The sequence below is a fragment of the Hydra vulgaris genome, chromosome 06, assembly GCF_038396675.1.
Source record: "Hydra vulgaris chromosome 06, alternate assembly HydraT2T_AEP".
Taxonomy (NCBI): Eukaryota; Metazoa; Cnidaria; class Hydrozoa; order Anthoathecata; family Hydridae; genus Hydra; species Hydra vulgaris.
Window position 1 is genome coordinate 40,233,086 of NC_088925.1, and position 27,014 is coordinate 40,260,099.

Consider the following 27,014-nt stretch of genomic DNA (forward strand, 5'->3'; position numbering starts at 1 on the left):
TAGATATCAATAAACAGATATCAATAAAATTTTAAGACATTTTATAACTAGTTTTGATTTGGTTTTGTAATTTTTTGTTTATTTTTTATTTGTATTAGTTTTTTTTTTGTTTTCATTCCTATTTATAACTTAAAATCTAAATGTTTTAAATTTGTGATTTTTTATTTTAGTATCTTTTATTTATATTTTCTGTTTTTTTATTGTATGCCAATTATTGCTTATATAGCCATATTATTATTACACTAATTAAAATTTTCAGAAATCAAAGTTCTCCAATCAAAATACTATGTTTTAAGAGCATTTAAGTTTCTGCTTTCAGTTTAAGGATTAGCATTTGTTTATGTACATTATTGATTTAATTATGCATGATTTTGACTTGAATATTTGTCATGTTATGAATATAAACTAGAAATAAAAATTTAGTATGATTCAAAGTTAAGATTTTTTTCAGAATTTATGGATTCCTATGATTATGCATTTAAGATAGTTGTTGTTGGAGATAGTGGAGTGGGGAAATCTAGTTTGTTAAACTGCTTTTGCTCCAGACCTTTTGATGAAAACTTAGGACCTACCATAGGTGTTGATTTTAAGGTTATAGTATTATTTAATATTATATATTGTTAATTTTGTTGAATATACCTTGCCTAATTTTTACATTTTATTACAATATATTATCAAATATATTATATGTATTATCTTATTGTAGTCCTTTAAATTTTATAGTGCATATCGACAGTTGTAGCGCGATCAAACATTGAACTGTTGATATGTAAGCGCAAGGTTCAACTCCTGCTTAAAAAAATTATTTTGGGGGCAGGTGAGACTTCTTAGTCATGCTAAAAGCAACTTACCTAGAAAAAGGAGAACTCTGATATAAAACCCCTAATTTAATTTTGGTTAAGGGTAAGAGGCATGTAAACTATGGTTTGTAATCTTTCTAGTAGTATCACTATAAAAAATATTCATTCTTTCTCTGCAAAACATGTAAATGTCAGGAAGAGTATCTGGTTGTAAAAATTGCTTCAACTTCTCCATAATGTCATATTTAAATAAAATAGCATTATAAAAACCTGTGGAAAATAAACATTAAAATTTTTTTAATAACTAATTTAATAATATTTTAAATTATTTTTATGTTAGTTATAATATTTTTAATAACTATGTTTAATTGTGTTTTTTTTTTTAAATAAAAATGTGCAATTTTTATAAAATAAAAACACAGAATATATGTTCACAACTTTCTTATATAAAGTTTGCTTTCAATATTATTAAATGATAAACCAATTGTTGCACTTCTTTTTTACAAAATTATTATAAATAATTTTTGTAGGTTTGTGATATCAACGTTGAATCAGGTGCTTCCAAAAAGCATATAAAACTTGAGCTCTGGGATACAGCTGGGGAAGAAAGATTTAGAGGCATTACATCTGTTTTTTATCGAAATGCTCATGCAGCTCTTATTGTGTTTGATTTAGCACGTAAAACAACATTTGATAGTGTGAATAGCTGGATTGAAAACCTAAGAAGGTATTGTGGAGAAGACATCAACTTATTATTGGTAGCAAATAAATGTGATCTTGAGCAAACTGTTACGAGCTCAGATATTGAGGTTTATTGGATTACTATATATGAACAATATTTATATAATTTTTTATTCAAATGTTTTAAGTTATTTTACTTTTTTGTAAATTAATTTTGTAAATCAAATTGTAATAAATAACAAATAACAAATTTTTGTAGAGGCATAAAATTAATTAATCATTTACTAAAAAAATGTGTAAATAAAATAGACAAGGATAAATATTGCTAAGAACATTTTACTTTATTCTACTAGTTTTTGATCGATTAATTATTTTATAACATTTTAAACCAGTTCAAGGCAAAGATTATATTTTAATTTGCAATTAGTTTGGTTTAATTTGCAAATAAGTATAGATTTCAAATCTTCTTATATGTGTTTTTCTTATATTTTATATTTATCTTCCTTATATTTATATTGATCTATGCTACTGTTTCAAAATTCAGATTTACACATGAGGCAAGTACCTGTTACATGTACACAGGAAAGCACCTGTTAGACTTGCATATGAGGCAAACACCTGCTAACAAAATAATAAACATATTTATGTTTTACAAGTTATGCTTTTTTTTAGTAATTATTGAGTTTTAATAATCAGTAATAGTATTAAAAGAGGCACAGAGAAAACACAACTGACTTGAAATGGTTTGCAAGAGAAAATCACAACATCAAATCAAAGAGAAAATCATGATGAAGACAATAGTTTTCTAATACATAAAAATAAACTATAAAAGTGTTTTTATTTCTTTTTTCTTTGTTTGAAAAGTTTAAAAAAACAAATCTTTATTTAACAAAATACTAATATTAAAGTATAATAGTTTTAAGTATTATTGTGTTTTTTGATATATAATAGATTTAAGTATTGTATTTATTTACTAGAGGTTGTTGAATTTATTGAATTACTTAAACGAGTTTTTTTATCATTAACATTAAGGAGTTTGTGTACTGGAACAATATTCAATACACGGAAACCAGTGCTAAAAACCATATTAACATACAAGAAACTATCAGAAAATTATCTGAAGATTTAGTTTTAAAACATCAACAGTTGTTATCATTAAGTTCATTTGATTCAGGACCTGGAAGTATATTTTTGCAACATACACCTCAGCAGAACCAAAGTTACTGCTGTGGATATTTATAATTTTAAATTGTTTTCGTAAGTTTATTTTTATTTAAAGTCAGTTTAATATAAATATTACAAATATTTTCACTAAATATTTTAATATAATTTATTTTTAAATAAATTATATTAAAATATTATAAATATTTTAATAGTAAATAAATTAAATATCTTGATATGATTAACTTTTCACATTTAAAAAAGTTCAGTATGCATAACCAATTTATTTCTCCATACAGCAACCTTGTTTGTAATTTGGAATTATGTTTCAGGGTGATAAATAATAAAATAATATCTTGATTGTCTTAACAGCCCCTGAATAAAATAAAATTTATAATAAAAAAAATTCAACAAAATAAATTGAACTTTTATTTAACATGTTGTTTTATTTAATTACTTTAAGTTAATTTTTTTGCTTTTTTTCTCAATGTACTTTTTTTTTTAGGTAATTCTCAATTTATAAGTTACTTAATAATTTGGTATGTTTAAGTTCAGTGGGACTCTTCAGCTTACAGATCTCAATGATTTTATCACTCCATCTCAAGTCTGTATTAAGCCTGTAGAGATAGAAAAGGTGAAGAAAAAAGGTGATACAACTATAAAGATTGAAGGAGATAGTTATTACCAGGTTATTTAACTGTGTAAATTTAACTTGCTATTTTTACCAATGTTTATTGTACTATCTTGCCTATTGATGTTTACTGATTAAAATTGTTTAGTAAAATTTTTTATAAATTTTTTTATGTCAAGTATGTAAGTGTATGTATATATTATATATATATATATATATATATATATATATATATATATATATATATATATATATATATATATATATATATATATATATATATATATATAAATACAGCCCATGGAATTAGGGTCGGCATTCGGCAATGCTGACCTAAGAGTGTTTGAGGTCAACAAAAAATTGTTGACCTCGTTTCAATGTTTTATAGTAAGACCTTTGTATCTAATTTTTTTTGCTGACCTGATGCCCACCTTTTCTGGCCAGAATGCCAGAATTTATTTTTTAAATTTATTTTTTAATATTTGTGACACAGACTGTGTAAATTAAATCAAAAAATCATTGTCCTACAGGGCAACAAAAAACTATAGATAAATCTAGGTAAAAAAATACAAATTTCTAAACCAACACAATGTAATTTTTTTTGCAATAATCAATTATGTAAGGATTTCTGGAAGTTTAGAAATTTGGTTCAGAAAGAGTTGTTTTCTAGTTTTGGGCAACAAACTAGCTCGTTTTTCATCAAAAATGATGCTTCCTCTATCATTTTGAATGTTACTTAAATTTTAAATAGTTAAAAAATATAGGGTGCCTATTACAGTAAATATTTCAATTTAAACCTAAATGGAAAATAAATTAATAATTCTAAATATAAATATTATGCAGGTTAAAACTTTCAAATCATAACATTATAAAAGCAAATAAAACCACATATTTTGTTATAATGTAACAAGAGTCAACTTAATGAAGGTTATATATATTATAGGTTTTAAAAGTATAGTATATAGCCACTGCTGAGGTGCAGGGTTTTACTTTATTTTTGAAGGTAAAAAATAACATTAATTCTTGTTCTGGCCAGAATTTTGTCAACATTTCTGGCATATCCGGTTCAAGGTAAAATTTAAAATTTCCATTCCAGTACACCCCATATATATATATATATATATATATATATATATATATATATATATATATATATATATATATATATATATATATATATATATATACACACACAGGGCTTGTGATAAAGAAAATCGTCAAGCGTGTTATATCGCGCTCGTAAAATTATAATATGTTTTCATCGAGCGTGATGATGTGCGCTCAAGATAACGTCGGCGAGCGCGATTATGAAAATTGCTGAAGGCAATGCTCATAAAAGGCTTTCTATTTTTTATATCTTTTTTTATTTGTTACATAATTCTTTCATCAAAAAATGTTTGAATTAGTATCACACTTATGAAGTAGTTTCATGAGTTGACAAACAATATACAAACTTCTTGTATATTGTCAGATCGCGATTTTATTTTTAACTATTTATGTTATAAAAAAATAATATCAAACAAAAACACAACTTCTTATTGATTTAGTATTGAAGTATAATTTAGTGACTTAGTTTTGCTTCGTTGTTTTGATATATTTATTTAAAAATGTTACGCTGTAAACTTAATTAACGGTTAATGGTTTTTATATTTCTTGATATTTTTTATTCAAATTAATTATTTAATTTTTTTCTTAAATTTCTTTTTTAAATTACGTTTTTTTTAATCTTAAAAAAATGACACAAGAATAATTTGAAATAATAATAAATAAGAATAATAACTTTTCATTTAATAAATGTTGACATCATTACTTTGTTTCCTTTTCAAATGTGATTGCGAACATTCTAAACAACAGAATCTTTTTAAATTTGAGATAAAAAAAATAATAGCTAATAAAAAACCTATACTATAAACAAAAGCTATTTTATATTTATTTTTATTATAAACGATGTGTGGAATATTACAAACAATAAATCAAATAAATATTACTTGATATTTTCACAAGATTAAAAATACTCTGCAGTTTCAATTTTCTTATAATGGTTTTCTAATTTTCTATTCTTATTTTATTTGCGCATTTTTGTATTCACATTGTGTTTCCACGTGCACATTCCATTATTGAAATTAGTGACTATTAACGACTTCAAACTGCTCATTCATTACGTTAGTGCAAAAGAGAACGACGTTGTGCTTTTTATATTTTATATTAGTGCTTTGATAATAGAATATCTTTAATAAAAAATCTTTTTTAAATATTTAATGAAAATAAAAAAATAATCCCAAACTATTGGACGAGCGTAATTTATACGCTCGTTATAAGCTGAACGAGCTTATTGTTTATCGCGCCAAGAACGTTTGAAAATACCGTTTTTGGGTGCGTTTTACGAGCGGATTGCGATCGCTTTATCACAAGCCCTGTATATATATATACATATATATATATGTGTATATATGTATATATATATATATATATATATATATATATATATATATATATATACATACACATATATATATATACATATATACATACATATATATATATATATATATATATATATGTATGTATGTATGTATGTATGTGTGTATGTATATATATATATATGTATGTGTGTGTGTGTGTGTGTGTGTGTGTGTGTGTGTGTATATATATATATATAGTTCTATAGTTTGTTGCGTTTGGGAAGCACGGAAGGAAAAAAGTGATTCTTACGCCAACACATACGTCACTTTTAATTACTTTTCACTTTCGTCCAACATTTGCGTGTTGGATGAAAGTCAAAACCATTAGTTTAATTACAAATAATTCGTTTTTAAAAAAAACAACCCAAAAACGCAAATTTAATTGACCAGAATGTTTTTAAAAACATTCTGAATGTTTTTAAAACATTCTGAATGTTTTTAACAATATAAACTTATTTTTAACTAAGTTTAAACTAAACAATATAAATTTATTTTTATTTTTTTTACTGTAAATCATGCGCGGAGTGTTGCTACATCGACTATCTTATAGCCTGACTCGCAAGGGAGTGCTGCTACATGGATTGACAAATAGCCTGACTCGCAAAGGAGTGCTACTATATCCACTGACAAATAGCCTGACTCGTAACAGAGTGCTGCTACATCTACTATCTTTTAGCCTGACCCGCAAGGGAGTGCTGCTACATTGACTGAGGGTTTGGTTGGGGCAGGCAGTCTATCACTTAATATACTAATATATATGTGTATATATATATATATATATATATATATATATATATATATATATATATATATATATATATATATTTATATATTAGTGATGTACAGATAGCACTTTTTTGGCTGATGCCGATGGATGGGAAAAGACCAATGCCGTTACTGATGACTTAACTAATTATTAAAGTTTTGAAAATATAAAACCATACAACTCAAAATCATGTTATCTTTTTTCATGGAATCAGTACTTTTCATGGAATCAGTACAACAAATACTTGGACCCAAATCAGAGGGAAGCCATTTTTTAAAAAGATATTAGAAAAACGAAAAAATATACATTTTTTTAGTTTTTTTTATTATGAAAAGAAAACTTTTAAAAAATAAATACAATTTTAGAGGAAGGCTTTTAATTTTAATTTTAAAAAGAAAATGGCACTATCATAAGTACTTTTTTTATTATTATTCTGATTCACTCCCAACAAGTCTGCAAGCAACCACTATTAAGTTAAGAGTTACTAGAAAAAAAGACTTCAGTTATAGAGCAAGTAAATGGTTGACAGAAGACTTAAAAAGTTGAAGGTCATATAAGTCAGGAAAGCATTTAGATGGGAGAGAGTTCCAAAGGATTTAAGTACAGTGAAAAAAACTAAGCGAACAAAAGTTTTTGGAGCATGCAGGGACAGATACAGTAAAAGAATGAGACTTTAATAAATGACAAGTCAAGCGAGAATGAGTTTTGATTGATGGAACTAGAGATAAAAGCTCTTTGAGCTTTTATCTCTAGTTCCATCAATGTTTACAATGCATCTCCAGGTCCAACTATATTTTCATCTGCTAAGGTTATCTAACCTTAATAGATGTTAATGTAGCAATTAATTGTTCATATGGTTTCCATGAAAGATCAGTACTAAATGATAATCAAAGAAGACATAAAGAAGAGGACTCAGCAAGAGGGTTGCCATTTATCAATATAGGAATGTCGACTGCAGTAGTTTTTTGCAGTAAATAACTGAGTTTCTTTGGAGTTAAATTTACAAGCTACTGTGAGACCCAATCTGTTACAGAAGTGAGATCAGATTTAAAAACAGCTGCCTGTTCTAAGCAATTGAAAAGAGAAGTTTTTTTGTCAAGACAGGAGTACTTTATATGAAAGGTTGTCAGGAAGATCATTAATGTTTATAAGAAACAAAATAGGACCAAGGATAACCTCAAGGTTCCCCAGAAGTTACTGGAAATAAAGAACAGTGTTAGCCTTCAAAGATGACTTTAATAAAGCGGTTAAAAAGAAACAATTTGATAATCTCAAAAACTTTCCTAGATACACCATATGAAACAAGCTTATGGAGAAGGCCAAACTGCCAATCTTTGTCAAAACCCTTAGATAAGTTAGTCAAGAGCTTACTTAGAATTCTTTATTAAATTTTAGCAATTTAGATATCTAAACAACAATTATATGTTGTTTAGATATCCAAGTTATTTTTAGGTAATTGAGTTGTTTTTAGAATAACTTTATTTTGTGATGTTTAATCGCCATCACGTCCCTGTTAGTACCGCACTCAACTTGTTTCCCCGCGCAGCGGCCTTGTTTGTCAAGGTTTGTGTTTAGAAGTTATAAAGTTGAGATAGGGCTGTAACCATAACTAAAGTAGCCTCAACTGAATTGGCCTTCATGGCCTTGGGGAGGCGAATTGAAATTATATATATATATATATATATATATATATATATATATATATATATATATATATATATATATATATATATATATATATATATATATATATATATATATATATATATATATATATATATATATATATATATATATATATATATAGGAGGCTATATTTATATATATATTTTTTACTTGAACACATATAGATAGCAATGCTTAAATAGGTTACTTTTAAGTATAACAATAAAACAACACAAAATAAAATTATTCTGAAAATAAAACAGTAATAAAAGTATAAGTATATTCAGCTGTAAAATTAAAGGTTAAAAACATCATATTAGGAATAAACAATATTGCCTGTAAACAAAGTCAAAATAAACAATTTCTCAAAGAAATTCTAAGTAATGCATAAAGTTTAGTTTATTTATTATTTAATTACTATAATAATGCAGGATAAAAGTATTAAAATGTCATCAGTCGGAAAATCGGTAAATTAATAAAAAAAGACCGATACTGATTTCAATTGTGTAAAAAGTGGCCGATTAAGCTGATGCCGATTAATCAATACATTGCTAATATATATATATATATATATATATATATATAGAGAGAGAGAGAGAGAGAGAGAGAGAGAGAGAGAGAGAGAGAGAAAGAGAGAGAGAGAGAGAGAGAGAGAGAGACATACACACAATGATTGTTACTTTATAAGGTTTTCCCATATTATAAAAACATTTATAAATACAAAAAATTTAAAGTTTTTTATTCTAGATGTAATTAAAAACTTGAATTTAAATAATTATTGTTTTCGTTTTTTAGGTTTTATTTTTGTTGTTTATATATTTATTTTTTGTGTTTTAGTTCTAGTTACTCTCTTTTTATTTTCTCTTACGCTAAGTTTTTCAGCACATTTTTTGAATGTTCAAATTTTCAAAACATGTAAACAGCCATGCCATAATCGTTATTTTAAGTTTCACTGCCTAAAAAGTTACATTTTTTAACTAAAAAAAAGTATGCACTTTTACAAAAAAAATTTATTAAAATTATTTGTATATAATTATGATTATTTTTGAAATTTTGATAAATTTTTGCTTGTTAAGAGACTCAACATGATATTCTTTTAAAGAACTTTTTTTTTATCAAAATATTTTGAATTCCAGTATTATTTAATTATTTAGAACACATTTAGAGAATGCAAGCAGACATTTTACATATATATATATATATATATATATATATATATATATATATATATATATATATATATATATATATATATATATATATATATATATATATATATATATATATATAAAAGCTACAAACAGCAATGTTTTCATACTGATTTATTTCATAGAAAAACATTATCATTTCAGTGTTGCAAAATTCAGTGGTAAAACAAAAGATGGAATCAAAATCACGTTTAAAAATTTTGTCATTTTGTAATAAAAATCTTTTAATGCTAATGCAAAATCTGCTGCTGATTTAATTCTTAGCGCTGTGATTCGCCTAACAGTAGCTTTCCCATGCATTGCTGCAAATAAATGCCAGAAAAAATTTTTTCTTAAATTATTTTACAAACATAATCATTACTGCCATATTTATTTTTTTTAACTGAGAAGGGACACTTTACTTCTTTGGCTCAATTAGAAATAAAGTGAAGGATTTTCTTGTATGTTATAACTGAAGATTTTGTATTATCAGTTGATTCAGAAAATATAGCTAATGTTTTTGATTCAAAGTTTCAAACTGCAAGGGTCATGATTTCAGCACAGTCAACTTGGATTACCACAATTTCAGAATAATACTCATCAAAACTTCCTTCAATTTCTTAAAAATTGTTGATTGATTTATCACGCATTGATGATATATGCTGGATAAGTTTTGTTACAGTAGACTTCTTTTTGTTGACAGTAGAATCTTTTTGATTTTTGCATTTGTCTTCATTTCAGGTTTTCTCCACTTGTCCTAAGATATTTTAAATTCAAGTGTATCAAAAAATTTGCTAGTGTTTATTGAACCGTTTCAAACCTTTGCATGGCAAATCGCATATTTTCATGCAAACTACAAACACAAACATTAATCAAATTTTGTAACAAGTTTTACATTGTGTGGACGAAGGTCGTACAATTTTGATGTTTTTCCTTAAATAACTCACAAGTTTTTTTTAGTGTGTAATATAAATTATGTATTGGAATATTCTTATTTATGATGTATCGGAATATCTTAGATCTTTCTGTGGACATTTCTTTTTATCAGGACCCTTAGAAACATAGTTGGTATTCTGTATCTTTTTTACTTCTAATTTGGATTCCATCTCTTAATAATGTACAATTTATAAGAAAATGAAAACAATAATACAATAATTTACAAATATTTACTGATAGCACTTCAATGTTAAATTCAACAAAATCTAAACTTTTGTATGATGTTTTGACTTTCTTACCACGCTATTTTTAAAAACATTAATTATCCTGTTAATGGCTTCAGTGATGCCACAGCTTTTTAACTATAATTATAAGTTAATATGTTTTTTAACCTTCTTTTTTTAGAAGAGCGATAGCAAGTTCTCTTTATATTATAGAGTTTCTAAAAAAATCTCGCCCTATAACCTAATTTCATATTGATAATTAACCTTTTTTTATCTTTAAGTTCAGTGATGCAACTTAATTTTTGCAGACATGTATGTGACAGTAGACTGTAAAATTTTTATATCATAAATAACAATATTCCAAGACAGTAAAATTAAGTTGCATCACTGAACTTAAAGATAAAAAAAGGTTAACTATCAATATGAAAAAGTAGGGGAGACCGGGACTTGTTGCAACAAGTTTAAACAACTGCATTTATCTCCTATAACTTTGATTTTTTTTAAAACTTTTTATCAGGGTTATAATATAGATCTTAGTGACATGTTAAACCAACATTGATAAATATAATATAAAACTTAGTTGCTACCCGATAGTGAAATAAAAATGAAAAAAAAAATTGCAACACAATACTTTAAATGTAAAAGCCTTGCAGAGTCTAAAGACAAATTATTAGTTAATCTGTAACTTCTATTTGGTAACAAAAAATTTATAATTACATTGATGGAATGTATTATTTTATTGAGCTGCAATACTTTAATTGTGTGAGACTTCACATTTACCTGACTTGTTTAGTAAACTGATAATTATATTCAAAGACTTTAAAGACTTAAGAAATTAAATATCATTCAAACTAATTTATTATTTTAACTCCTAAGTGTTTTTGAAAAAAAAGTATTCTTTTAGTCTATAAACAATAAATTTGTTTAGATAAATGCAAGAGCAGTTTTCAGGATATTTTTTTTTTTTTTTTTTTAACATCTTTGCTTCCAACAAGGCTGCAAGCAGCCACTAATTAAAGTTGGAAGTTACTGAAAGAGAAAAGATGAAGATTGTAGAGCAAGATAACGATTGACAGACGACTTAAAAGATTGCAAATTATATGAATCAGTAAAGTAAGATGAAGGAAGCGAATTCCAGTGATGTTCGAGGAAAAAAACTAGACAAATAAGCGTTTTTAGAGCACTTAGAAACAGTCACAGAAAAAGGATGACACTTAATTGAATGACGAGTAACACGAGAATGAATTTTAGTAGATGGCACAAGAGGCGCTAGCTCTTTAGAGCAGTTCTCATTATAGTATTTGTAGAAAAGAGAAAGAGAAGCAACATTACGACGATGTGATAATGGTTGAAGGTTGGCTGCAAGAGCAGGTCCAACTATGTTTACAATGCGTTTTTGCACCTTGTCTAAAAGAGAAAGGGCATCATTAGAAGATCCGCCCCAGATATGGCAACAGTATTCCATACAAGGCCGGATTTGAGATTTATAGAGATAGAGAATAGAATCCGAAGTAAGAAAGTGTCGAGCTCGATAAAGAGATGCAGCCTTAGCAGATGCTAATTTTTCATCAGATTTGATATATGGTTTCCAAGAAAGACTGGAAGTAAGAGTTAATCCTAGAAGATGAAGAGTAGGTGACTCATCGAGTACATTACCGTTCATAAATATAGGAAGATCTAAATTATTGCGATAACGATTGGCCGAAAAAAATTGAGTTTTATCTGAATTGAAGTTCACCAGCCACTGTGAGCCCATGCTGTAGCAGAAGTGAGATCCTTTTCAAGCTCAAATGCCCCCTCCAAGCAATCAGAGGGTGTTGGTTTCTTATCACAAAAAGAATAAATGGTAGTATCATCAGCAAACAATGCCACCTTAGATGTGAGAATATCTGGAAAATCGTTAATGTAAATTAAAAAGAGTATAGGGCCAAGGATAGAACCTTGAGGAACCCCTGAAGTTACAGAATAAGAAGAAGAGTGTTGTCCATCGAGGACAACTTTTATGCTACGATTGGAAAGGAAGGATTCAATGATCTTAAAGATGTTGCCGGATACACCATAAGAAGAAAGCTTATGGAGAAGACCAGCATGCCAAACTTTATCAAAAGCTTTTGAAATGTCAAGAGCAATGGCCTTAACCTCTCCACCTTCATCTAATGCACGATAAAACCTGTCAGTTATTACTGTTAGCAAATCAGCTGTAGAATGAGAAGATCGAAATCCATATTGATGGTCAGAAAGTAAGTTATTTGATTCAAGATAAGAAATTAAGTGTTTGTTAATTAAAGATTCAAAAACCTTGCTTAAGATAGGAAGAAGACTTATGGGACGGTAGTTAGACAAATCAGATTGCTCTCCATAATTTTTGAAAATAGGGATAACAGATGCAGCTTTCCAGCAGGCTGGAAAACAAGACTCTGATAAGCACTTGTTGAATAGTTTTGAGAGTATAGATGACAGCTCCGGAGAACACTTCTGCAAGACAATAACAGGTATGTTGTCCGGGCCACAAGCTGTAGAAGAGTCTAAGCAGGAAATTACTTTAGATACAGAAGTTGGATGTGATACGAATGTCAAGCAATGGATCAACCTGTTTGTTGGCAATATCAGATAGAACGCAACTAGTGGAATCAAGAGATGATATTGATGAAAAGTTTTTAGAAAACAATTCTGCTTTGTCTTTAGGTGAGGTGACAAAGTCTGAACCATACAAGAGAGGTGGAATTATAGATTTGCCCTTATTATTGATATTATTAAAGATTCTCCAGAAGTCACGAGAGCCTAATTTTTGAGATGAGATACGAAATTTCATGACCTGAGAATAGCGGGTTTTGGCGTTAGACAAAACCTTTTTACAATTGTTTCTTGCAGTAATAAACAGACATCTGTTTTCTGGAGAATTGTTTTGCTGATAAGTATGGAAGTAATGGTTTCGATTGGCAATCGTAGCAGCACAATGTGAGGAAAACCATGGAGGAGAGTGAGGCTTGACCTGGAATCGTCGAGAGGGAATAAAAGATTCCATGCCAGCCTAAATCCACGAAGTTATGTAAGAAGCACATTTGTCGACAGGAAGACGAAAGATTTCTACCTAAGGGCCATCACGAAGAAAGTCACGGATAGAGTCCCAGTCCGCTTTAAGGTAGTTGTAAGAGGTTCAATAATAGGGGGATTCAGGTGATGAAGAAGAATGAGATATTAGTTTTAGAAAGATCAAACTGTGATCAGAAGCACCTAAGGGTGAATGTGGAGAAACTAGGATCAGAAACAAGACATAAGTCAAGTAGAGAAGGTAGTTGATTAGGGTTGTCAGGAAAGCGAGTTGGAAAGTTGACTATTTGAGTTAGGGATTGAGAAAGGCAAAAGTTGAGGGCTTTAATGCCTGCAGAGTCACTGACACTAGAGCCAAGCCATTCAGAGTGGTGAACATTAAAGTCACCAACAACAGCTATATTAGCTGATGGATAAAGAGAGAGGGCTTGGTCAATATGATCAGAAATAATGTCAAAAAGAGTACAGTCTTGAGATGAAGGAGAGAGATATAGAACAAAGAGAAAGGCAATAGAGTGAAGTGGTGCTAAACGAAAGCACATGAAAGAATAGTCTGTGGATTTAAACCTAGTTTCACGACAAATGGGTGAATTCTGATGAATGTAAATGCCGAGGCCAAGCATGTGACTATTGGAGTTTTTACGAATTAGAGGAAGATAACCATCAACACTAAGATCACAAGATGGGACAGCCGAACTCAAATTAGTCTCACAAAGAGCAAGTTGGTCTGGTGAACTTTGCAAGAGATAAGACTCAACAGAAGAAAAGTTACTTCGACGACCACGAATATTAGTGAATGATAGGTTTCGAGAACTTGGTGATGATGATGGTTTTTTGTGTTTTATAGTTTTTGGTACTTTATTCATTTTTAAATTAGATTGAAGAACTTGACTCAAAGCATAGATAGTACTCAAAACACTGTTTAATAGCCCAAGCAATTGCCTCATTACTACTAATAAACCCTAAGCTGTAACAAAGGGCTCCAAATGTGGCCTCCGCAATGCACACCAAAAGTACAAACAGGGACACCATCCATGCGCAACATGGCACTGTTAATACTTTGATATTTTTCAGCTGTTGATGGAATCAGCCTCTCTGAGAGCTACCACAGAGTTCGGGAAACCTGACTACCAGCTGGCCTCAGAACCATAAAACTGAGTTTTACAGCTGCACCCTCATTAGGAGATAATAGAATGAGTTGGCTAGTCATAAAAACAGAGACACAAGCAAAGTCCATGCATTGAGTCAAGAAGATCCAGCATTCAACATCCTAAACTGGAAACAATGTATAAAAATACATCTGTGCCAGCCTAATTAAATTCTGTTTTTAGGAATTAAAAACGCACTAAGATTTTATTTTAAAAAAATTTTTATGTAAAATAATAAAACAAATGTTATACAAAATTTCATAACAATTTTCATTTTAGAAAATTTCTTCAGAAATAACTATAAAAGTGTTTAAAATAAAACCTGTAGTTATTTTATGATTCAAGCAATTCGTTACAACTTATTACGGTCGTATACCTCACAATTTACAGTAAAACCCCAAAAAAACTTCAAAAAATATATCGAAACATAACATATCGAAAAATCAAAATTATCAATAACTTTTGAAATTTTTAGTTTATTACTATAAGTTTCTTATAGCTGACATGTTTTGATTAAAGTTAAACAATAAAAAAAAAAAATTTAGGAATAATATATAAAAAATATTTTATATATTTTATTATATAGTTTTTTTATACAAGTCATTTATTTAATTAGAACCTTTAATAAAGAAACTTTTTAAACAAAAATATGAATATACTTTGTATAAAATATTGCAACAACTTGCCCTCAAATTTTACTCACTTTTTCAAATAATAGAAGAAAAAAAATTATATATATATATATATATATATATATATATATATATATATATATATATGTATGTATAGGAGGAAATGAGCATTTCAAGCATAGATTGAGGGATTTTGTTCCATTCCATCTGGATGGTCATTTTCGTGATGTTATGTATTATTTTTCATTTGCATACACGTGATGAGACAAGTAACCCCATATGTTTTCAATTGGATTTCAAGTCGGGTGACTGGATGCGCTGGATGTCATGTTACAAATTCCGTCATGGTCTTTGTCATATGTATTGATACATCATCTTGCATAAAGGCAAACTTGTGTTCATAGTTGGCATGCCCATATAGCATTTAGTAATCAGAGAGTGTAATAATATAGTCTTCGGCTGTTTGTTTCGAATCTAAGAACTTCAATTCAGATAATCCAGCTTTGGAAAATAGACCCCAAATCATGACACCACCACCATTTTGTCTCAGGCTCTTTTGGTAAGTCATGCCAATAATATTGATATCTGTCTGGACCATCAAGATTAAATTTCTTCTCATCAGATCAAATAATTGAGCCCTAATCAGGTGGACAAGACAAATGTTTGTTTGTATACACCATGCGTTTCTCCATGTGATGTTTCTGCATTGCCGGTGTTGAGATATGCTTCACATACTTCAGATGTTTGGCTTCATGTAACGTTCTTTGTATCATATGCAATGACACATCAATTTCCCGCTGGGGGTGTATCAATTGGGCACTACAGCCGGTGTTTGAAGCCACTTGTAGTATGTGACGTTTGTTACGCTTTTTGAAGCATTTTGGTAGGATTTTGTTTTCATATATGTATCAGGATCCTTCATAATCTTCTTGATCACCTTCCAACTTTGCTTAATATGTTTGGACATCTCAGGCGTTGATACAAATGCCTTGATCATAGCGACTTATTTAGCATTTAACTTAGTTCCAAATCCCATAGTAGTCCTCTGTAACAGACATGGTTAGTCCACATATGATGACCCTTTGGTCTACATTAATATATGTATCACTTACCAAGTGTAAGCAATTTGTCTGTTGCAATCAAATGTTGAATGACTGATGTGTGCTATTCTCTTGTCACCAGAAAATATCATATGGTCTACCATATTTTGGTGTGGGAAAACATTTGAGGCCATAAACAATATGTTTCTAAATATTTCTCTGATTATGACTATTTTTGAGTATTTTAATGTTTAAAGTAGTATAAAATGAATTATATTTATAGTGTGTGCTATTTGTTTGGAGCGTATAAATATATAAATAAAGAATAATATGTAATATAGTATTAATTAATTTTGATATAAATTATATTTACATATATTCTTCCAATAGATTATAACCTTTTTTAATTGTTTCCCACATTCCTCTATTAATTTTTTTAATTACAGAAGCAACTTCAAATTATAAATTTTTAAAAGAAATTTTTATAATTTATTCAAAATACTTAAAGTTTTTTTTTTACTTTTGTGTACTAATAAATGTTTTGTGTACTAATATATGTTTACAGGTATCTGCCCATTGGTTACTGCTTCAATAGCTTATCAAATGATGGTTACCCATCACTTGATAAGTTTAAAACTCATTCATTTTATAACAATATCATAGTTTAACATTATTAACTTGTTTTATGAATAAAAAATTTGATGATCTTGTTAAAAATTTCAATAGTTACAATTTCTTTATCAACATCAGAATTTCTGATGAACATTCAACATAATGCTCTGAAAGTATTTGAATTTCTGATTCAGATTTTTTACTATTCCTTAATAATTTTTATTAGTATTTTTATGTTTTTTATTATTCCTCAATGATTTTTATTAATATTCCTTAGTACAATGCTTTTTATTATTTCTTAATGATTACAGTAAAAAAGGTGATTTTAAAACAAAAAATTTGGCTAAAGCCAAAATTTTTGTTTTCAATAATTTAAATTTGGTATCGCAGGGTATAGAATTTAAGCGATAGGAGCTAATTGTGGGAAATTTATTAGTTATTTAGTTTTCTTAGTTTACTTAAGTCTTTGTTATATTATTGTAAATTGCACTTTAGAAGAAGCACCTAAAATCCAATATTTTTTCGGTGTGTAAAGTTTTACATTCAGGGTTAGGGTTTGGTTTAAATACTTTCCCTCAATATACACTGAATTAATTTTAAACCATTAGTTTCTATCTTGTTTTGAAAACCTAATATTTTATTACTTTTTGCAAGTGAGGCTCAAAAAAAATGGGTTGTCTTTGGCCCACAACATGGGGCAACGTTAGCCCGGGCAAAAGTTACCCCATGTATTAGAAAAAACTTTTTTTAACAATCATTTGTAGATATTATGGTAGTTACTATGTTGGAATGATAAATATAAACATTTTGAAGTTGCAAAATCAGTATAAAGATATAGTGAAATTTGTTTCGTTCAAAGTTTAAATATGCCACGAAATGACTTTGGCGCACCATTTAAACCCACTAAAAGATACTTCAAGTAATTAATTTTTAAATGGGAGACAGATAGTTTTAACTATCCTTTCTAAGCACTTCTAAAAGTACTTGATGTTTGTGGAAATAATTTTTGTGGCTCTCACACAATAGATGTTAAGGTGCAAAATAAGCCATAGCTACCCCATTTTATGGTAATATTAGTATTTGTATGTACAATGCTTTTTAATATTCCTTAATGATTATTTTTAGTATTATTATGTGTATTTTTTTTCATTGCTTTAAAGAAGCTACTAAATGTACTTCACTATTTTAGTGTGCAAGTATATGTACATACCTGCCACTTCAGTGTCATCAAAACGTGCTTTCTTAACTGGTGGGCATGTGGTCAATTGACAATGTGCTTCTTCAGTACCCAAAACAGTGGACTTACTAGTATTTCTAAACGTTATTGAAAGTAGTCTGGCCTGTAACAGTTCTAAAATGCTTTACTTTAAACATGAGTACAAAAAGTGTTTTTGTAAAAGTTATAGAAAATTTTTTTTAAGAATTCATTTTTTGTTCCCCTATATTATAAAGAATCTTTTTGGTTTACTGTGTGGGATATGTTTGGTTTACTATGTATGATCTATTTGGTTTACTATGTATAATCTGTTTGGTTTACTTTGTATGTTTTTGTTGTTGTTGTTGATAAAGCTATAAATTGGTTGTTTTTTTTTAAAATAAGAGTCCCAAATGATATTCCCAAAAATTTTCTAAATGGTAAATCTTGAATATTTTTTTTAATATTTGGAAAAAAAATCAAATCTGAATGAATATTAATTGCAATTTTAAAATAATAAGTTGTGTAATCTTTTGAATAAAAAGATCTTTCGAAACTTTTAAAACCTTTCAGCTTTATTTAAAATAGAGATGCTTAGCGCAGTGTAGACCACAGTGTAGTGTGTGTAACCACAGTGTAGTGTGTGCAGCATAATATCATTAACAATTAACAAACGGCAAAAATAGAGTGCATTTATTAATAACTCAAAGTTGTGCAGAATTTATCAATAATTTTATTTCTAGGTTGATGTAGACAGCGGAGAGCAAGTTCGCTTGAAAAAAGCAAACATAACATTAAATGATTGTTTAGCGTGCAGTGGATGTATTACATCTGCAGAGAGTGTACTTATTGCTGAACAAAGTTGTCTTCAATTAGAAAAGTATTTTCAAAATTTTGTTTTGTTAAAAAAAAGTTTTGTTTATTGTGCTGTTTTTTTTTTGTTTTTTTCTAAATCAAAATAAATTTTACTATTATGTTAATGATAATTCATGCTTTTTAAATAAAAATTTTAAACCATTTTTTGTAATATTTAGAGTTCTTGAAGACAATTTATCTTTGGCAAATAAAAAAATTGTTGTGATTTCTATGTCTCCACAATCTTTAGTTTCTATTGCAGTTAAATTCCATGTTACTGTATCAGATGCCTATTCAAAATTAACTACATTTTTCAAAGATATAGGTTGTGACTATGTATACGATACAAATCTTGCTCGAAGTATATCTTTATTGGAAATGCAGAAAGAGTTTGTAGAAAGGTAAAATTTCTATTAGTTATTATTTTTTAAAAATTTATAAATGTAAAATTTATATTTGTAACCAAGAACTGTTTTTTTAAGGTTTAAAAGTGATAAAAAAATCATGTTAACTTCAGCATGTCCTGGCTGGATATGTTACGCTGAAAAGACACACGGAGAGCTCTTAATTCCTTATATCAGTCAAACAAAATCTCCTCAACAAATCATGGGTAGCATTGTAAAGCAGCTATTAGGTAAAAAGTTAAATAAAACTCCTAATGAAATTTATCATGTTACAATTATGCCTTGCTACGATAAAAAACTTGAAGCTTCGCGTACAGACTTTTATAATGATTTATATAATACGAGAGATGTTGACCTTGTTATTACTTCCTCAGAAGTTGAAATCATGCTACAAACAAAAAATATTGATTTTTGTGGTCTTTCTTTATCGTTGATTGATGAAGATTACAGCTTTGTTGATGAACAATATCAATTGTTGAGTCATCGTGGTGGTGGCTCTGGTGGTTATCTGGAACATGTTTTCTTGCATGCTTCGCATTCTTTATTCAATGTTATTCCTGAACAAATTATTTATAAACCACTTCGAAATAAAGATTTTCAAGAAGTTATCCTTGAGATAGATGGTGAAGTCAAGTTGAGATTTGCTTTTGCTTATGGTTTTAGAAACATTCAGTCGATTGTTCAAAAAATAAAACAAAAAAAATGCAATTATGATTTTGTGGAGATTATGGCTTGTCCTTTGGGCTGCTTAAATGGTGGTGGGCAAGTTCGTGCTGAAACTGTAGATGATGCTAAATCGCTTATTCAATTAGTGGCTTCAACTTATGATTTACTAAAACCTGTAAACCCTTTGCATGATAGAAAAACAAGAGAATTATATAATCAACTTTCACAAAGTGATTTGCATACACAGTATCATGCAGTCAAAAAAATGAAAACAGCGTTAAATATTCAGTGGTGATTACTTGTATCAAATTAGTTTTTAATTCTTTGTTACTTCATGTTGGCGTGTCTATGCTTAATATTTTTTCGATTGTGCTGTTATTAAGGTGAAAAATAAATAGTCTAATTAAAAGCAAATTTTTTATGAATTGGTTTTCAAGTCCACAATTGTATATTTATTAAAGCTAAAGACTTCATAATGTTATGTTTACTTTATAACAAAAGCAGTGTTTTTAATTCTTAGCAGATAAAGTTGAACAGTTTTTTTTTATAAAAATTGTGAGAAAATTTAAAAGGACTGTAATATTTCTTCTCAATTTTGATATATTAAAAGTTATATTTTGTTTGTGTATTTAAATATAGTTGCATTTATATATTTCTCACCTGCATATATAAATCGGTTTTTTAATATTTTAGACTGTTTTTATTTATTTTATATTTTTTTTAGTATACTTAGTATCAACTGACAAATAGGTAGAACATGCGAGGAGTGCTGCTACATTGACTTTTGCTTACTGTTTTGTTTTTTTTGTCTCATGGTAAACAAAGAGAAAAAGAAAAAGAAATACTTTATTTATTTTTATTTTATATAATTCTTTACAAGTTGTTTTTTTTGTCAAGTATTTGTTTGTAGTCTTTTGTTTGCATCTTTTCATTATTATTTGTTTCTCATTTTAGGCGACACTCATAAGATTACTTTGTAAATATTGATATATCATTGTTAATATATTACTTCATTATAATTATAGATGTTATAAATATTAATCTTTGCCATTTTTCTTACAATAACTGTTTTTTTTATCTCATGGTAGGTTGTTACTTTATTTATGTCAAGACTTTTCATAATTAACTTTGACAACATACCTAAGACTTTATGAAATAACTTTTTACGGGATTAAATTTTTATTTTTATTGGATATCACTAGTAATTTGAAATAAAAAATTTTTTGAATAGTTTTTTGAAATAAACTGTTATTAAAAAAACATGTATAATTTTTATTTGACATTAAACTTTGTTTCTTGATTGGTTTTTAACAGATTAAAATTAACTTGTTTTTTATTTTTGAAATTTTATTTTTATTTATGTTTATAAGTAATAGTATTTTATGTTTATAAATAATAGTATTCAATCTGGTCTGCTGTTTTCAGTTGTACACTAGGATAGATCTCAACACAAGGTAAATGTTTAAAATATTTATAAAATCCAATGTAGAGTAATGACACTCTAAATAATACAGGCGTTCTAATAACTTATTAAATTCAGATGTTACAATGTTGATGTTGATTCTCCAGATATTTTATGTGACATTGTCAGTCTGACATTCTAATGACTATAAATTTTACAGACACCTGTTATTTCATTTTTATTTAAAACGATCATTAGTATTTTTCAAATTAATATTTAATTTTTCTTTTTTGGAGACCTAGCTTGATTTCTTTGTATAAGAATATCTGTAAAAAAAAATATAGTAGATACTTCATAGTGATGTATGCTAGCCAGGGATTAATTAATTTATGGGTGACTACTTTGAGAAAAATCCTTTTTTTATTATTTTAGAACTAAGGTTTTAACTGTGATGTTGGAATATGGGTTTAAGAAAAAGTTAGGAAGGATTAAAAAGAATCTTCATTGAACAACAAACAATAAAGATCTTCATTGAACAACAAAAAATAAAGATTTTGAAACTTTCAAATTTATATGTATCAGATAATGCTTGTTTCTAACTCTACCCATTTCTTAATATTTCTCTATCAACAAAGTGTGCTATGTTAAGAGTTCTTTCAGATTTACTTTATATATCAAAACTTACCTATGATCTGCCTCCATGGCATCAACGACAACAGGCAACTTTTAGTAGGTGGCATCCAGTATTTGATACAATCTGGTTCTTACAGAATATGACTCTCAAATCTTTACTTTTAAGATAAAATTTTCTATTATAAGAATCTTGTCTTGAGTTGTTGAAGCTTAAAAAATAAAATTGCACGTACTTTAATGCAAAAAAGTTTAAATGAAAAGTTAATTTTTATTTTGTTATTTAATTGTTAAATAATTATCAATGTGAAATAATGATTTTATTATTTCACTTTAATTATTCATATTATGCTTTTTAATATTTAATTTCATTTATCAATTCAATTTTTTCCAAAGGGCACGTATGCCTCTCTTTCAAAACCAATATAAATTTAATAAATATTTTGTGGTATATGTTTATATTTGTAATTGTTTTTTAATCGTTTTGCTAAATCTTGCAGGGAAAAAAAAGAATTATTAGCTTAACAACTCTTTTACCTTTTTTGGTTCTAAATGGAATCTAAATGATTTTTGAATATAATTGTGTTTAATTCCTATTTTTTGGTATTTAAATTTTATAGATCGAGTGTCATGTCTTGTAACAATTTTGTTTTGTTTAACAAAATAAAAGTTTAAAACAGATCACTGTTGCATTATGCCTCAAAGTTAACATCAAAAATTAAATCAAGCACTCGAAAAAACTGTTAAATGAAAAGCTTTCTATTTAGTTTTTTTTTAATTTTAACTGATTTTTGTACGATTGTTGTGAATTTTTTGACATCCAAATTTTGAAAATAATCTTAACTCATATAAAGAAGTTATTAAAAGTTTATTGTTTATAAAAATGTTTTGAATTGTTTTGTTTTTGTTAGAGTAATTATGTTCGTGCATAATTCTATTAAAGTAGCGAACTGTTTACGATCTTCAACCGATTTACTTTATCGAAATTTACTACTTGGTTGCTTGCAAGCAAGATTTATCAATTTAAAGCCGAAACTTAAAGAATTTATTCATTGCGACTATGTTGACTCAATGGATTACGGTATATATGCTTTGACTACAGGTTATATAAAAGAATCTGCAATGGAAGCAGCTCGTGTAGCTATAATTAGAAAAACTAAATCTCGCCAAGTAAATAAAATTGTTTCAGAGTCGCCATTTACAAAAAAACCTTTAGGAACGCGCATGGGCAAAGGTAAAGGTAAGTTAGATTATTGGGCATCTTCAGCGGTTGCTGGTCAGTGGTTGTTTGAGTTCAACTGTGATAATGAACTTATGGCTAAAGAAGCATTTAATCAAGTTTCCAAAAAATTGCCCGTTCGAGTTCATCTGCGAAAACGACCGATAGAACCGAAACAAGTTTTGCACGGAGATCGGTTAATAAACATGTTTCAAAATGATAAAGAAAGAACTAAACGACTGCAAGGAGAAATAGAAGTATAGGATTTTAAACTTGAAATTATAATTATGCGTGTTTGACAAGCGGCGGGAGGATTTTGGAATTTTAGTTCCCCTCCCCTTGACAATATATTTTTATTTTGTTATATTGCTTAGTATTTTGACATCAAACAATAGTTCTTAGGGTGTTACGCTGAGAGAGTAGATACTCAAACGAAAGCTCGATGTGCACGTGCCTTTTGATGGTTTTTTAATTAAAAAAATATTTTAATTTAATCTATTGTCACGCCACGATAGATACCAATCATATTCACCCATTTTTACAATCAGTTCAATTACAATGTTAACGCAAAATACTTTTTATAAATAATTAAAGATAATAAAAGAAAAAAAAATTTAATGTCTAAGTATAATAATAAGAAAAAAAATCGAAATAGGCAACATCATATAAAATAATATTTATTAAAAGAATTTACCTTTAATCGCCTCTTTAAAAAGTAAAAAAAAATTTTTATACTGTTTAACTTCAAGATCAATAATAAATTGAAATTAAGTTTTACAAGATTAAAAAAAGTAATTAATAGGTCTATTAAAAAACAAAAAACTGACTTCTGATATAATATTTTCATGTACTATCGTGTTTGTAGTAGTGTTGTTATCAACTCACGACTAAATCGACTTAAAGTCGATTTAGTCGAGAGTCGACTTTAAAAAATCGATTTAATCAACTATCAACTTCCATACTAATCGATTATAAAGTAAAAATCTTTTCATTCGATTAAACTTATCAATTTCATTTGATTAAACTTATCAATCTTTAATTTTTGTTTGTTCATTCAATAAGAATACTATTGTAATTGTTACCTAGTTTTTTGTTTTCTCTCTTAAAGTATTATCTAATTCATAGCATGTTAAGCATGGTTTATACCTAATTCAACTTTTGATTATGTATTTCATTAATTTTTTCTTTCTTTTAATTACTCGATGCTTGTGATTTTTATAAAATACTTTCATACAGGACTGCTCCAAGCTGGCTCGGGTTACTGGGGTAAAATTAATTTGTGAAACTACAAAATCCAAATTTCATTTACATTGTAAATATGATTGTAATGACTTTTTGATATATTGCAAGTATTTACGGGTTATACCTAAAAACCGGCCAGGATAAAAAAGTTTTTTTTATATACAATATTGGACAAAACATTTGCAACCAACATCGAACAATGCTAAAAAGTGTTCCTAACTTTACATGTCTCAAAAACGAAACGGACTATACTACCACAGCAAACAGTTCTGGAGTCATAGCATGCCATGACATGAGCAATCAGGTGACAGCACACAGGCAGAATTTCGTTGACAAGTGCCATTTTGCAGCGGACAAAACAAGTGCAACTTTTTTGGTTTGTTTCATTTTCTTAAGTCTGGTCCGTGTCAACGTCACGGAAGTTTTTTAATAATTAAAGGAAGTTTCCAGAAGCATCGAAAAGAAACATCTAGAATCTTCCAGAACAGATTCACACAGGTCTATTTTACTATATAAAAGACATGTAAATTGACATGTAATTCAGTCAGTATATGGAAGTCAATTAGTCAGTATTATCAAGACAGTTTATCGAAGTGAGTTTTATCAAAGTGTTTTATCGAAGAACATCAATACAAGAAGTGAAATACAACAAGTGTTTCATTACATCAATACAGTCCACATCCAACCAAGACGTTGTGTTCCACAGAGCATTATTGTATCATCACAAGGTAAATGTAACACGGTAAGCCTTGAGAAGCGTGATTATTTATTTTTATTATTTTTATGACTTCAAGTGCAAAAATGGCTCCCGACAGTCTTGGATTGGAACTAAGAAAGAAAATTATTGGCGATTAGGTAAGTGGAATGTCACAAAAAAGTATTTGTGATAAATATCGCGTGAAAAAATGGACCGTATCAAGACTATGTTCTAAATATCGTTTTACGGGGAAGTTGGCAGCAGATAACAAAGGTGGAAGACCGCGTTCAATCACTTTTAGTGAGGATTCTATAATCGTCAGATCCGTCAAGAAGGATCCCCGGATATCATCAGTCGAGATACAAAAGCAATTAGAGCTGCCTGTATCGAACCGAACAATCAGACGACGTGCTGTTGAAGCCAGATTGTTTTCTCGACGCCCTGCAAAGAAACCGCTGATTTCACTAAAAAGCCAGAAGAAAAAACTCCTGTTTGCTACATCTCATACTGACTGGAATGTGCAGAAATGGCGAACTGTCCTGTTCAGTGATGAATCGAAGTTCAACATCATTGGGAGCGATGGCATTTGCCGTGTACGTCGACCGGCCAGAAAACGCCTCGATTTACGTTACTGCCATAAGACCGTGAAGCTTGGTGGAGGCAATGTAATGGTCTGGGGGTGTTTTTCTGCTAACAGTCTAGGTCCAATACATCGAAACGATGAAATAATGGACCGTTTCATCTATAAAAATATCCTGAAAGATGTTATATTACCTCATGCTGAATGGAACATGCCAACAAAATGGGTTTTTCAGCAAGACAACGATCCGAACACACTGCAAAAGTAGTCAAGCAGTGGTTTCAAGACAACCACCTAGCGGTGATGGATTGGCCGCCTCAATCTCCGGATCTCAACCCTATCGAGAACCTGTGGGAGATCATCAACCGCAGAATTAATCATGAAGGTGTTCGTAATAAGCTTCAACTGTTTGAACAAATCCAAAAGGCCTGGGCAGCGATTCCACAAAGTTTCATTGATCACCTGATCGAATCTATGCCTCTAAGATGCAAGGCTGTGATCGACAACAAAGGATTCGCCACGAATTATTGATAGCGAAATACAGCTTGGTCAACATTTTGTCGAGTTGCACTTGTTTTGTCCAGAAGAAAATCAACTTTTTTAAATACTTTTGATTAATTTATTAATTTTCGTGTACAAATAATGAACTTTGTGATGAATAAAACTTGAAGAACTTTGTCTCTAAACAGTTACATAGTTATTTCTCTAAATTGAAAAAATGCAGCACTTTTATATAAAGAAACTAAATTAGCATTATTTGGTTGCACTCGTTTTGTCCGATACTGTATGTATAAATAAACGACCTTATATAGTTACACTGGGCAGCAAAAAAATATTTTTTATTGTATCGTTAGCAATTTTATTCAAGTTATACTAATTTTGGGATGAGAAAAAAGATGACAACGAAATTTTTTTATTAGCTCTAGTTTCTGAGACTACAATAGCAATAAATTTTTATTTCAGTTAATTTGCAACAGAGCAGTATGACATAATTTACATATTCCAATAATATTTAAAGTACATTTGGTTTTTTTTATTACATATTTTAACAGTTCAAGCTAATAGGCATAAAGATGATTATGGGGTATCGTCACGAGATCGTGATCTTTTTGGTTTCATTATATTTTG

At 28.5% G+C, this 27,014-nt stretch overlaps 2 protein-coding genes and 1 non-coding gene across 3 annotated transcripts; all 3 read left to right on the forward strand.

Annotated features, from left to right (window-relative positions):
* The first annotated feature begins 440 nt into the window (after window positions 1-440).
* LOC101238182 (ras-related protein ORAB-1-like) lies at window positions 441-1,570 on the forward strand. Its single transcript, XR_010639187.1, has 2 exons — window positions 441-577; window positions 1,331-1,570. It is a non-coding gene; the product is annotated as a ras-related protein ORAB-1-like (transcript).
* Window positions 1,571-2,513: 943 nt separating this feature from the next.
* LOC100206660 (cytosolic Fe-S cluster assembly factor narfl-like) lies at window positions 2,514-20,789 on the forward strand. The gene is made up of 5 exons (XM_065800139.1): window positions 2,514-2,738; window positions 3,148-3,330; window positions 18,935-19,071; window positions 19,226-19,447; window positions 19,529-20,789. The coding sequence occupies exons 2-5, from the start codon at window positions 3,184-3,186 to the stop codon at window positions 20,409-20,411; spliced, it is 1,389 nt and encodes a 462-aa protein (XP_065656211.1). The 5' UTR covers window positions 2,514-2,738; window positions 3,148-3,183; the 3' UTR covers window positions 20,412-20,789.
* Window positions 20,790-21,509: 720 nt separating this feature from the next.
* On the forward strand, window positions 21,510-23,731 carry LOC136081852 (large ribosomal subunit protein uL16-like). Its single transcript, XM_065800140.1, has 2 exons — window positions 21,510-21,570; window positions 23,060-23,731. Exon 2 carries the CDS (start codon window positions 23,067-23,069, stop codon window positions 23,628-23,630), a length of 564 nt encoding a protein of 187 aa, XP_065656212.1. The 5' UTR covers window positions 21,510-21,570; window positions 23,060-23,066; the 3' UTR covers window positions 23,631-23,731.
* The last annotated feature ends 3,283 nt before the right edge of the window (window positions 23,732-27,014 follow it).